Source organism: Macaca fascicularis, chromosome 5 (assembly GCF_037993035.2).
Source record: "Macaca fascicularis isolate 582-1 chromosome 5, T2T-MFA8v1.1".
Lineage (NCBI taxonomy): Eukaryota > Metazoa > Chordata > Mammalia > Primates > Cercopithecidae > Macaca > Macaca fascicularis.
Window position 1 is genome coordinate 169,942,140 of NC_088379.1, and position 11,871 is coordinate 169,954,010.

At 46.6% G+C, this 11,871-nt stretch overlaps 1 protein-coding gene across 1 annotated transcript; it reads left to right on the forward strand.

Annotated features, from left to right (window-relative positions):
- Positions 1-4,196: 4,196 nt before the first annotated feature.
- On the forward strand, positions 4,197-11,264 carry TRIM75 (tripartite motif containing 75). Its single transcript, XM_005556235.5, has 2 exons — positions 4,197-4,334; positions 9,383-11,264. The coding sequence occupies exon 2, from the start codon at positions 9,705-9,707 to the stop codon at positions 11,109-11,111; it is 1,407 nt and encodes a 468-aa protein (XP_005556292.2). The 5' UTR covers positions 4,197-4,334; positions 9,383-9,704; the 3' UTR covers positions 11,112-11,264.
- The last annotated feature ends 607 nt before the right edge of the window (positions 11,265-11,871 follow it).

The following is an 11,871-nucleotide window of genomic DNA, read 5'->3' on the forward strand; positions in this document are numbered from 1 at the left end:
CTCACTGCAACCTCCGCCTCCCAGGATTCTCCTGTCTCAGCCTCCCGAGTAGCTGGGATTATGGGCATGCACTACCACGCCCGGCTGATTTTCTGTATTTTTAGTAGAAATGGGGTTTCACCGTGTGGCCCAGGCTAGTCTCCAACTCCTGAGCTCAGGCAATCTGCCCGCCTCAGCCTCCTAAAGTGCTGGGATTACAGGCGTTGGCCACGTGCCTGGCCACTCAGTTTCATTTTTAAGACAGAACTCTTAAGGAAAGACAGAGACCCTCTCATATTGTTTTATATTGTTTTATACTCAGTACCTGCTTTAAGAAAAGACAAGAAAGTAAAACCAAAGACAGGTAGCCCGGCGCCAGGCCCGAAACCAGGCCTGAGCTTGCCTGGCCTAAACCCAGTAGTTAAAAATCAACTCATAACTTAGAAACTGATGTTATTCATAGATTCCAGACATTATATAGAAGAACATTGTGAAACTCCCTGCCCTGTTCTGTTTCACTCTGACCACCGGTGCATGCAGCCCCTCTCACATACCCCCTGCTTGCTCAAATCAATCACGACCCTTTCATGTGAAATCTTTAATGTTGTGAGCCCTCAGATTAAAAGGGACAGAAATTGTGCACTCAGGGAGCTCGGATTTTAAGGCAGTAGCTGGCCAATGCTCCCAGCTGAATAAAGCCCTTCCTTCTACAACTCGGTGTCTGAGAGGTTTTGTCTGCGGCTCCTCCTGCTACACTCTCACTCATTTTGGCATTAAAACCCCTTTGGCAGAAAAACTGCTGTATTTTGATTATTTCCTTTATAATCGTAGGGTGGGGCCAAAACCAAATGGAATCAGCTAATAGGTGGGAGGGACAGAATTGAGAAAGGATCACTTACCTCAGAAATGTAAATTAACCCAAATAATCTATTCTTTTACTTTGACTTCGGGCTCTGGGCTGATTACCTTTAGGAATTATGAGTGTTTATCTCTCGTCTCCCATTAGAGCCACTCTGGCCTTTGCCCCGATACTCCACTGAAATGCTCCCGCGCATTTTTTTTTTTTTTTTTTTTTTTTTGAGACGGAGTCTCGCTCTGTCACCCAGGCTGGAGTGCAGTGGCCTGATCTCGGTTCACTGCAAGCTCCGCCTCCCGGGTTCATGCCATTCTCCTGCCTCAGCCTCCCAAGTAGCTGGGACTACAGGCGCCCGCCACCTTGCCTGGCTAGTTTTTTTGCATTTTTTAGTAGAGACGGGGTTTCACCGTGTTAGCCAGGATGGTCTCGATCTCCTGACCTTGTGATCCGCCCGTCTCGGCCTCCCAAAGTGCTGGGATTGCCGGCGGGAGCCACCACGCCCTGCCTCCCACGCATTTTTATCAGTCCCTTTACAGTTGTCCCTATCCCCTAGGAGCAGGCCCCCTGCTGCAGGCCCCTGACAGCTGCCCCTTGCTCTCTTTGGTTTCTGGGACAGATGACTCTTTCTCTGCCGTCCCCTTAGGACTCATGGCTTCTTGCCGATCTGTCATCAATCTGTCTTCTGCCTTCACAGGACACACATGAAGCCAGACACAGCCCCCAAATTAGCATCCCAGGTGACAGCACTGGATTCTGAGGGGTGGAGGATGAGGGAAGACAGCCAGGGTCAGCTAACCAGGTGAGGGTTCCCAGGTGTCCTCAAGGAGGGTGTGTCAGAGCTCAGGGACACAGTGTGGGGCAGGACAGCAGGACTTGATGGTGGATTTGTAGGGAGCAAGAGTATGAGGGAAATCAGAGATGCCTTCTTGATTTTCTGCTTCAAATACTAGGTGAACAAAGGTTCCACGTTCCATTGATTGAGGTGGACAAGACTGCGAGAGGGTCAGGTTTCTGGCTTCAGAGTTGAGGAGAAATCAAGATTCCTGTTTTGTTTTGTTTTCTTTTGTTGTTTTTGAGACAGAGCCTCACTCTGTCACCCAGGCTGGAGTGCAGTAGCACCATCTCAGCTCACTGCAACCTCCACCTCCCGGGTTCAAGCAATTCTCCGTGCCTCAGACTCCCGAATAGCTGGGATTACAGGTGCCAGCCGCCACACCCAGCTAATTTTTTGGATTTTTCAAAGAGACGGAGCTTCACCATGTTGTCCAGGCTTGTCTCAAACCCCTGACCTCAAGTGATCTGCCCGCCGAGGCTGCCCAAAGTGCTGGGATTACAGGTGTAAGCCACTGCACCTGGCCATAAATTGATGTTTAATATATATATTGAACACAATGCAATGTTTTTGCCTACAAAACCTTTCTGTTTCTCAGTTAAATCTTTTAAGAATATTATTATAAACATTTTTAAACTTCCACAAAGTAGAGAGTATAGATAATGAATCTCCATGCAGCCATTACCCAATGTTGTTGTCTATACTCCAATTTAAAAATCACTTTAGTTTGTTTTAGAGACGGGGTCTTGCGCTGTCTCCCAGGATGGATGCAGTGCTGTGATCACACTTCACTGCAGTCGCCAACTCCTGCGCTAAAGGGATCCTCCCCCCTCTGCTTCCCAAAGAACTGGGATAAAAGGCATAAGCCACTGTGCCGAGGTAAGAATCACTTTAGAATTACTTTTTTAAATCCTATAGGTGCTTGTAGTCCCAGCTACTCTGGAGGCTGAGGTGAGAGGATCGCTTCAGCCTAGAAAGTTGAGGGCACAGTGAACTGTGATCACTGGACTCCAGCCTGAGTGACGAGCAAGACTCTGTCCCGCCCCCACAAAATAAGAATTACTTTTTATATGTAGTAGACAAATATATAACTTTAGGCGGGGCGCAGTGGCTCACACCTGTAATCCCAGCACTTGGGGAGGCTGAGACAGGCGGATCACTTGAGGTCAGGAGTTCGAGACCAACCTGGCCAACATGGTGAAACCCCGTTTCTACCAAAAATACAAAAATTAGCTCAGTGTGGTGGCTTATGCCTGTAATCCCAAGTACTCCGGAGGCTGAGGCAGGAGAATTGCTTGAACCCAGGAGGCGGAGGTTGCGGTGAGCTGAGATCCTGCCGTAGTAGCAGGACAAGTCGCAGACAAAACCCCTCAGACGCTGAGTTAAAGGAAGCGTTTTATTCAGCTGGGAGTGTCGGCAAGACTCCTGTCTCAAGAGCCGAGCTCTCTGAGTGAGTAATTCCTGTCCCTTTTAAGGGCTCACAACTCTAAGGGGTGTGCGTGAGAGGGTCGTGATTGACTGAGCAAGCAGGAGGTATGTGACTGCAGGCTGCATGCACCGGTAATTAGATCGGACCAAAACAGGATAGGAATTTTCACAGTGCTTTTCTATACAATGTCTGTAATCTATAGATAACCGATTAGGTCAGGGGTCGATCTTGAACTACCAGGCCCAGGGTGCGGCACTGGGCTGTCTGCCTGTGGATTTCATTTCTGCCTTTTAGTTTTTACTTCTTTCTTTGGAGGAAGAAATTGGGCATAAGACGCTATGAGGGTTGGTCTCCTCCTTTACTGCCACTGCACTCCAGCTTGGGTAACAGAGCCAGACTCTGTCTGGGAAAGACAGTCTGGCAAAAAAAAAAAAAAAAAAAAAAAAAAAAAAGACTTTGGTTATTTTGCAAACATTTCCTTATACAATAAGGGTGCACCTGCGGGCCAGTGCATGCTTTATGTGAGTACTCTCACTCTTTTTCAAGACAAAGTCTTCAACTCTGAGACCCAGGCTGGAGCGAAGTGACACGATCTTGGCTTGCTGCAGTCTCAACCTCCCAGGCTCAAGCGACCATCCCACCTCAGCCCCCCCAAGTAGCCGGGCCTACAGGTGCCTGCCCCACCACCCGCGGCTACTTTTTGTACTTTTGGTAGAGATGGGGTTTCACCATGTTGCCCAGGCTGGTCTCGAACTCTTGAGCTCAAGTGATCCACCCGCCTCTGCCTCCCAGAGTGCTGGGATTACAGACAGGCGCGAGTCACCGTGCCTGGCCGACATCCTTGCTGTTAATCTTCTGTAAGGAATATCTTTCAGCAGGTAGCCCAGTTGCAGGCTCTGGGTTGAAATCTCCTTTAGTCTTTCTCAACTTCTGTTTCTTTTCACTCATCTAAATAAGGCGGGCTCTGGTTATTTGCATGAGCAAACGCAAACCCGCCCTATTCAGTTATTACAAAAAAGACGCCCAAGTTCTCAGATCAAGGCCAAGGACACTTAAGTGCTTACAGGGAGGAAGCCTCCCCCACCCTCTCTTGCCCTTACCCCTCCCACTTCCAGGTGGAAGCTGGTCTTAGCTGGGTGGAGTCCTCACAGCTGCACTTTCCATGTGTGTTTAGTTAGTATCTAGTGTATGGCCTCTTGGACGGATAAAGGACCACCGCAGAGCTCCCCCTGCTCCAGGTAAGTTGGGAGGTGACACTTTGTGGGTGCTGGAAGCTGGAGTGTAGTGAAACCCGTGGCCTATTGAGTACCTGCTCTGTGCCTAGAAGGAGTTTGCACCTCACAAGGGAACCCAAACTCGGGAACCCAAACTCGGCATCAGATTATTTTATGTTTTTATTTTTATTTATTTTTTTGAGCCGCCATCACGCTGTGCAACCCAGGTTGAAGTACACTGGGGTGATCTCGGCTAACTGCAACCTCTGCCTCCTGGGTTTAAGCCATTCTCCTGCCTCTGCCTTCCGAGTAGCTGGGATTACAGGCACTCTTCACCAGCCAGGCTAATTTTTGTATTTTTATTTTATTTATTTATTTATTTATTTTTTTATTTATTTATTTATTTTTTTTTTTTTGAGACGGAGTCTCGCTCTGTCGCCCAGGCTGGAGTGCAGTGGCCGGATCTCAGCTCACTGCAAGCTCCGCCTCCTGGGTTCACGCCATTCTCCTGCCTCAGCCTCCCAAGTAGCTGGGACTACAGGCGCCCGCCGCCGCGCCCGGCTAGTTTTTTGTATTTTTTCTTAGTAGAGACGGGGTTTCACCATGTTAGCCAGGATGGTCTCGATCTCCTGACCTCGTGATCCGCCCGTCTCGGCCTCCCAAAGTGCTGGGATTACAGGCTTGAGCCACCGCGCCCGGCCTTTATTTATTTTTTTTGAGACAGAGTCTTGCCTTGTCGCCCAGGCTGGAGTGCAATGGGGCTATCTTGACTCACTGCAACCTCCACCTCCCGGGTTCAAGTGATTCTCCTGCCTCAGCCTCCCCAGTAGCTGGGACTACAGGCACGTGCTACCACATCCAGCTAATTTTTTGTATTTTTAGCAGAGACAGGGTTTCACCATGTTGGCCAGTATGGTCTCAATCTTCTGACCTTGTGATCCGCCCACCTCGACCTCCCAAAGTGCTGGGATTGCAGGCATGACCTCCCGCGCCTGCGGCATAAGCTTATTTTAAAATGCATGCCATTTATTTATTATTGTTCCTGATTTATTTATTAGTTTTGTCCTAAGTCACCATAATGCTTACTAAAAAAAGTTAAGCCCAGAGCCCACCCTGTCCTAAGGAGTCAGAAAATGAGATGACTGATGCCTGTCTGGGAACATTCCCGGAAATGCTGGTCTGATGGCGAGTGTGGAATTACCTTCCAGGATGTAACAGTGAGGGATGGTTTGTGTATAGAGTTGGGGGGGTGGGGTGGGGGGATTAGAGTCCTGATACGAGGCCCTGAGGTCCCCATCAGGCTGTTTATGGGCTTGATCTTCCTTTATTTAACCACTATGCTTGCTTACAAAGGACAGACTTAGGCTAGGAGGGGTTAAATAGCTCCCCCAAGGCCACACAGTTAATAAGGGAACACCAGGAATCAAACTCAACCATTAAAAAAAAAATTTTTTTTTTTTTTTTTTTGGTAGAAACGGGGTCTCACTCTATTGCCCAGAGCTGGTCTTGAATTCCTTGGGCTCAAGCGATCCTCCCAGCTCTGCTTCCCAAAGCACTAGTATTACAAGCGTGAACCACTGCACCTGCTAAGATAACTACTTTTTTTTTTTTTTTTTTTTGCAATGGAGTGTCGCTCTTGTTGTCCAGGCTGGGGTGCAGTGGCACGATCCTGACTCACCGCAACCTCCGCGTCTCAGGTTCAAGCGATTTTCCTGCCTCAGCCTCCCAGGTAGCTGGGATTACAGGCATACACCACCATGCCTGGCTAGTTTTTATTTTTAGTAGAGACGGGGTTTCTCCATGTTGATCAGGCTGGTCTCCAACTTCCCACCTCAGGTGATCCACCCACCTTGGCCTCCCAAAGTGCTGGGAGTACAGGCCTGAGCCACCTTGCCTGGCGATAACTACATTTTACAAAGGAGAGGTGTTTGATACTGAACCTCGACGTTGGAAAATGAGACCAGAGGGGAAGCCTGAGATCTGAACAAAGAGGAGGAGCTAAGGAAAGCAAATAGTGGCAGGACCTGAGCTTGGCAGGACTCTGGATCAGCTGTCCAGGGATGCCTCTGGGCAAGAGAAGTACACATACACTCTGCTCCAGAAATTTATACTTGATCAAGTAGTGTGCCGGGCGTGGTGGTTCATGCCTGTAATCTCAGCACTTTGGGAGGCCGATGCAGGTAGATCACGTGAGCCCAGGAGTTCCACACAAGCCTGAGTAACATAGTGAGACCCTGTCTCTCTCTCTCTCCCTTTTTTTTTTTTTTTTTTTTTTGAGTCTCACTGTATTGCTCAGGCTGGAGTGCAGTGGTGCGATCTCAGCTCATTGCAACCTCTGCCTCCTGGGTTCAAGCGACTCTCCCACCTCAGCCTCTGGAGTAGCTGGGATTACAGACATCAGCTATCCACACCCATCAACACCCAGGTAATTTTTGTATTTTTAGTAGAGATGGGGTTCCACCATGTTGGCCAGACTGGGAGAATCCATCTCTTTAAAATATATATTTTTTCAGCTTGGTGAGGTGGCTTACACCTATAATCCCAACACTTTGAGAGGCCAGGAGTTCACGACCAGCCTGGGCAATACGGCAAGACCCCATCTCTATTAAAAATAAATAAGTTAATAAAAATGATTGTTTTTAAAAAAGGAAGTGATTCCTCAGACCGTGCAGTGAGGGAGAACTCAGCAGACTTGAGTTGAGGGATCCCTGCATATTCTAAAGAAAGGTCTGTCTTCAGCACTGTCCCTTCACTGGATCCTGGGAGTAATTTCTGAGGCCATGGACTATACTGTCTGATAAAAGTGTGTTTTTATTACTGAGGCCGTGGACCACAGGGTTTGATAAGAGAGTGTTTCCGAAACCTTTCTGGGCATGCTCACATAATAAACAATCTATGTACAATGTCTATTTTCTCTTTCTTTCTTTCTCTCTCTCTCTTTTTTTTTTTTTTTTTTTCTGAGACAGAGTCTTGCTCTGTCACCCAGGCTGGTGTGCAGTGGTGCAATCTCGACTCACCGCAACCTCCACCTCCCGGGTTCAAGCCATTCTCCTGCCTCAGCCTCCCAAGTAGCTGGGATTATAGGCACCCGCCACCATGTCTGGCTAATTTTTTTGTATTTTTAGTAGAGAAGGGGTTTCACCATTTGGGGCAGGCTGGTCTCAAACTCCTGACCTTGGTCATCTGCCCGCCTTGGCCTCCCAAAGTGCTAGGATTATAGGCATGAGCCACCGCCCTCGGCCAATCCATTTTCTAAAACACAAAATTCTGAATGTGGTGGCCCCTTGGTCCAAGGGGAAGAGATGATAGCTGCGAACAGAGTGAAAAGCAGGTGGAAGGAGTAGGAAGATGCCTGCTTTTTTTTAATCCTAGGATATATTGTGTGCATCAATATATTTGGTGCTATTATTTTTCTTTAAAATCTGCTTGATACTGCCTTGTATAGAATGTATGTTACACACATGTAATATAGTTTATTCTGCCAATGCTGACTAGACATTTTCCAATGCTTCCTCTTTTTTGAAGTTTAAACTAGTACGGAAAATAACATTTTCAGCCTGGTGCAGTGGCTCACACCTGTAATCCTCGCATTTTGGGAGGGTGAGACAGGAGGATTGCTTGAATTCAGGAATTTGAGATCAGACTGAGTGATGTGGCGAGACCTCTAGAAAAAATAACAAGAAATTAGACTTGAGTGAGCCATGATCATGCCACTGAGGGACCAGAAGAGACCCTGTCTCAACAACAACAACAATCTTTGTATATATGTTTGAATATTTGTTCAAGTCATATGCATTTTTATAGGATTAGCATTGTCAAATTACAATGGCAAAGGAAAAACTTTTAAAGTCTTTTTTTGTTTTTTGTTTGTTTGCTTTTGAGATAGCCTCTGGCTCTGTCACCCAGGCTGGAGTGCAGTGGTGCAATCTCAGCTCACTGCAACCGCCGCCTCCTGGGTTCAAGCGATTCTCGTGTCTCAGCCTCCCAACTAGCTGAGATTACAGGCATGTGCCACCATGCCAGGCTAATTTTTTTTTGTATTTTTAGTAGAGATGGGGTTTCACCATGTTGGCCAGGCTGGTGTCGAACTCCTGAACTCAAGTAACCCTCCCACCTCGGCCTCCCAAAGTGCTGGGATTACAGGCGTGAGCCACCAAGCTCAGCCTTTGTTTCTACTTCACAGTCTACGGTGTTGGAATATCTACATAACTGTTTCTCCTATGCGCCTTTGGGGAGCATGGTATTTGGCATTTAGACATAATGACATTTTAACAGTAAACACTGTAAGTATTTTTCCAAATTTTGTTTATATTCAGTGTGTTATCTCATTGGGTTTTATTTCACAAATACATAGGTCTTCTGTGGCCTATTCAACTGTAGAGAAGCAAGGATGTAAGAGCAAGGTAAATTTGGTAGATGTGATCTTAAGCCATCAGAGACTTTTTTTGTTTTTTCCTAATTAGAGACAAAGTCTCACTCTGTCACCCAGGCTGGAGTGCAGTGCCACAATGACAGCTCACTGGAGCTCACTGGAGCCTTGACCTCCATGGCTCAATGATTCCTCCTGCCTCAGCCTCCCAAGTAGTTGGGACTACAGGTGTGCACCATCACGCCCAACTAATTTTTTTTTAATTTTTTTTTTTTTTTGTAGAGACGGACTCACTCTACATTGCCCAGGCTAGAAATACCTTATCAAGACAAAAGTTTAAAGGGAGATTGTCATTATTTACCTAATTCCAAGAATTTGGGATGTAAAGCAAATTTCTCCAAGTTACAGATATAGGTAACCGAGGCTGTATTTTAATTTGGGTGGTCTCTATGCCTCGGGGCCTAAGCTGTTCCCACAACCCCAGTTAGGATGACTGGTGAGTAGATGGGATGTGGGGACCGTGGTATCAAGTATGTGGAATAGCTGGCGCACAATAATAAAGGCACGGAAATAAAAGACTGGGGCTAGGGGAGGATAACTTGTGTTTGGCTAGAACGTGGTAGAGGTTAGGACCACCTGAAGTAAATTCAGGTTTGTTTCATCTTGTTTTGTTCTTAAGAAAGGAATATCTTCTCACCCACAGCAACCAATGATTTGAGGCAACAGCTGCTTAGCTTGGCATCATTTTCTCTGAGCAGCCAAAGACTGGAAGAGTTGTGACTGTGACTGCCAGCAGACTGTGTGTGGGACTCCTTTTGGCAGTTGGAATTAAAGGATCCAAAGATTCAAAGAACTTCAAGGGCTGCCACCAATGTGAGAAACCAGTGGGACTGTAGCGAGGTCATCAGCTGTCTCCAGGAAGGACAGTGAGATCTGAGAGCATATCTGCTTCTCACTGAAGAGTACCCACGAGCTCAACCTCTTGAAGAACGCCCACCGTGGTCCAGACCTTCACTGACAGTCCAATGGCAGTGGCAGCAGCTCTGACCGGATTCCAAGCAGAAGCCAAGTGCTCCATCTGTCTGGATTACCTGCGTGACCCCGTCACCATCGAATGTGGGCACAACTTCTGTCGTTCCTGCATCCAACAGTCCTGGCTGGATCTACAGGAATTGTTCCCTTGCCCTGTCTGTCGTCACCAATGTCAAGAGGGGCACTTCAGGAGCAACACTCAGCTGGGAAGGATGATTGAAATTGCCAAGCTACTCCAGAGCACCAAGGGCAATAAAAGGAGGCAGGAAGAGACCACCTTGTGCGAGAAACACAACCAGCCCCTGAGCGTTTTCTGCCAGGAGGACCTGGTGGTGTTGTGTCCCCTGTGCACTCAGCCGCCTGACCACCAGGGCCACCATGTGAGGCCGATAGAGAAAGCTGCCATTCATTATAGGAAAAGATTCTGCAGTTACGTCCAGCCCCTGAAAAAGCAATTGGCAGACCTCCAAAAATTAATAAACACTCAAAGCAAAAAGCCCTTAGAACTGAGAGAGATGGTGGAAAATCAAAGGCAGGAATTATCCTCTGAATTTGAGCACCTCAACCAGTTTTTAGACTGTGAACAACAGGCAGTTCTCTCCAGATTAGCTGAAGAAGAGAAGGACAATCAACAGAAACTCAGTGCAAACATAACAGCATTTTCAAACTACAATGCCACACTCAAAAGCCAGTTAAGTAAGGTAGTAGAGCTCAGCGAGCTGTCTGAACTGGAATTGCTGTCACAAATTAAAATTTTCTACGAGTCTGAAAATGAGAGTAGCCCATCGATCTTTTCAATTCATTTAAAGAGAGATGGCTGCAGTTTTCCTCCCCAGTATTCTGCTCTGCAGAGAATTATAAAGAAATTTAAAGTAGATATAGTTCTAGACCCTGAAACAGCACACCCCAACCTGATTGTATCTGAAGATAAAAAATGTGTGAGATTTACAAAGAGAAAACAAAAGGTTCCTAGTTTCCCAAAAAGATTTACAGTCAAGCCAGTTGTTCTGGGTTTTCCATATTTTCATTCTGGCAGGCATTTCTGGGAGATTGAAGTGGGGGATAAGTCGGAATGGGCTATTGGCATTTGCAAAGATTCTCTTCCCACAAAGGCCAGGAGACCCTCATCAGCCCCGCAGGAATGTTGGAGAATTGAGCTGCAAGATGACGGCTATCATGCACCAGGGGCTTTTCCAACCCCTCTATTGTCAGAGGTGAAAGCCAGGGCCATTGGCATTTTCCTGGACTATGAGATGGGTGAGATCTCATTCTATAACATGGCTGAGAAATCTCACATCTGTACTTTCACTGACACTTTTACTGGACCTCTTCGGCCTTATTTCTATGTAGGACCAGATTCACAACCTCTCAGAATCTGTACAGGGACAGTTTGTGAATGAAAACCCACCTGTTAGGCTGAACTATTTTACTAGTTGTCGATTTTTTTTTTTTAATGGAAGATGCAGAGGCTATTGTATTAATATATCTAGGAATATAATCCCTCTAGTTTTTTTCTTTCACAGTTCCCAAGAAGAAAACTTTATGTTGTTCTAACAACTGTCTATAAAACAGGGCTAAGAATGGCTGCCTCCCAGGAATGTCGTGGGGGTTACCTATCATGTGCATGGACCTGGCACGTTACTGAGTATAAGGGTGATTATTTCTGTTTTTCAGAAAGTGAAGATGGAGCTTGCAAAGGATGAACCAGAACAAACTTACCAATTTTGTCTCCTCTGTATAAAGGTTGGATTGTGCTATTCCTGACACATACTAAGCAGGGAGCAGGTTGTAACCCTTTAACCCTGTTAAACCACAGGGCACAATTTAAAGGGGTGGAGTGGGCAACACAGGGAGAGGGTAAGCATTTTTAGCCTTTAACATGTGAGGCTTTGACAGTTTTTTCTGTTATCCCCAGAAGCCACCTACTGGTGGCACTCACTACATTAGGTTTCTGCTCCCATAATTTTCATTTCTTCCTGTATTCTTTGCTATTGTGCATAGTACTTTGGAATACAACGACTTATGACGACACTGGAGAGACCTGGAAAATCTTGTTAGTAACAGACATTACTGTTAGATACCATGTCAGAGACTAAAAGATGAATCACTGGCAGGATGGTATACCTATATTTACTCAGAATGTTTTCTTACAAAGACAGC

Excerpts from the sequence above, each read along its gene's own strand:
- TRIM75 (XM_005556235.5), top strand. The coding sequence starts at position 9,705 with ATGGCAGTGGCAGCAGCTCTGACCGGATTCCAAGCAGAAGCCAAGTGC.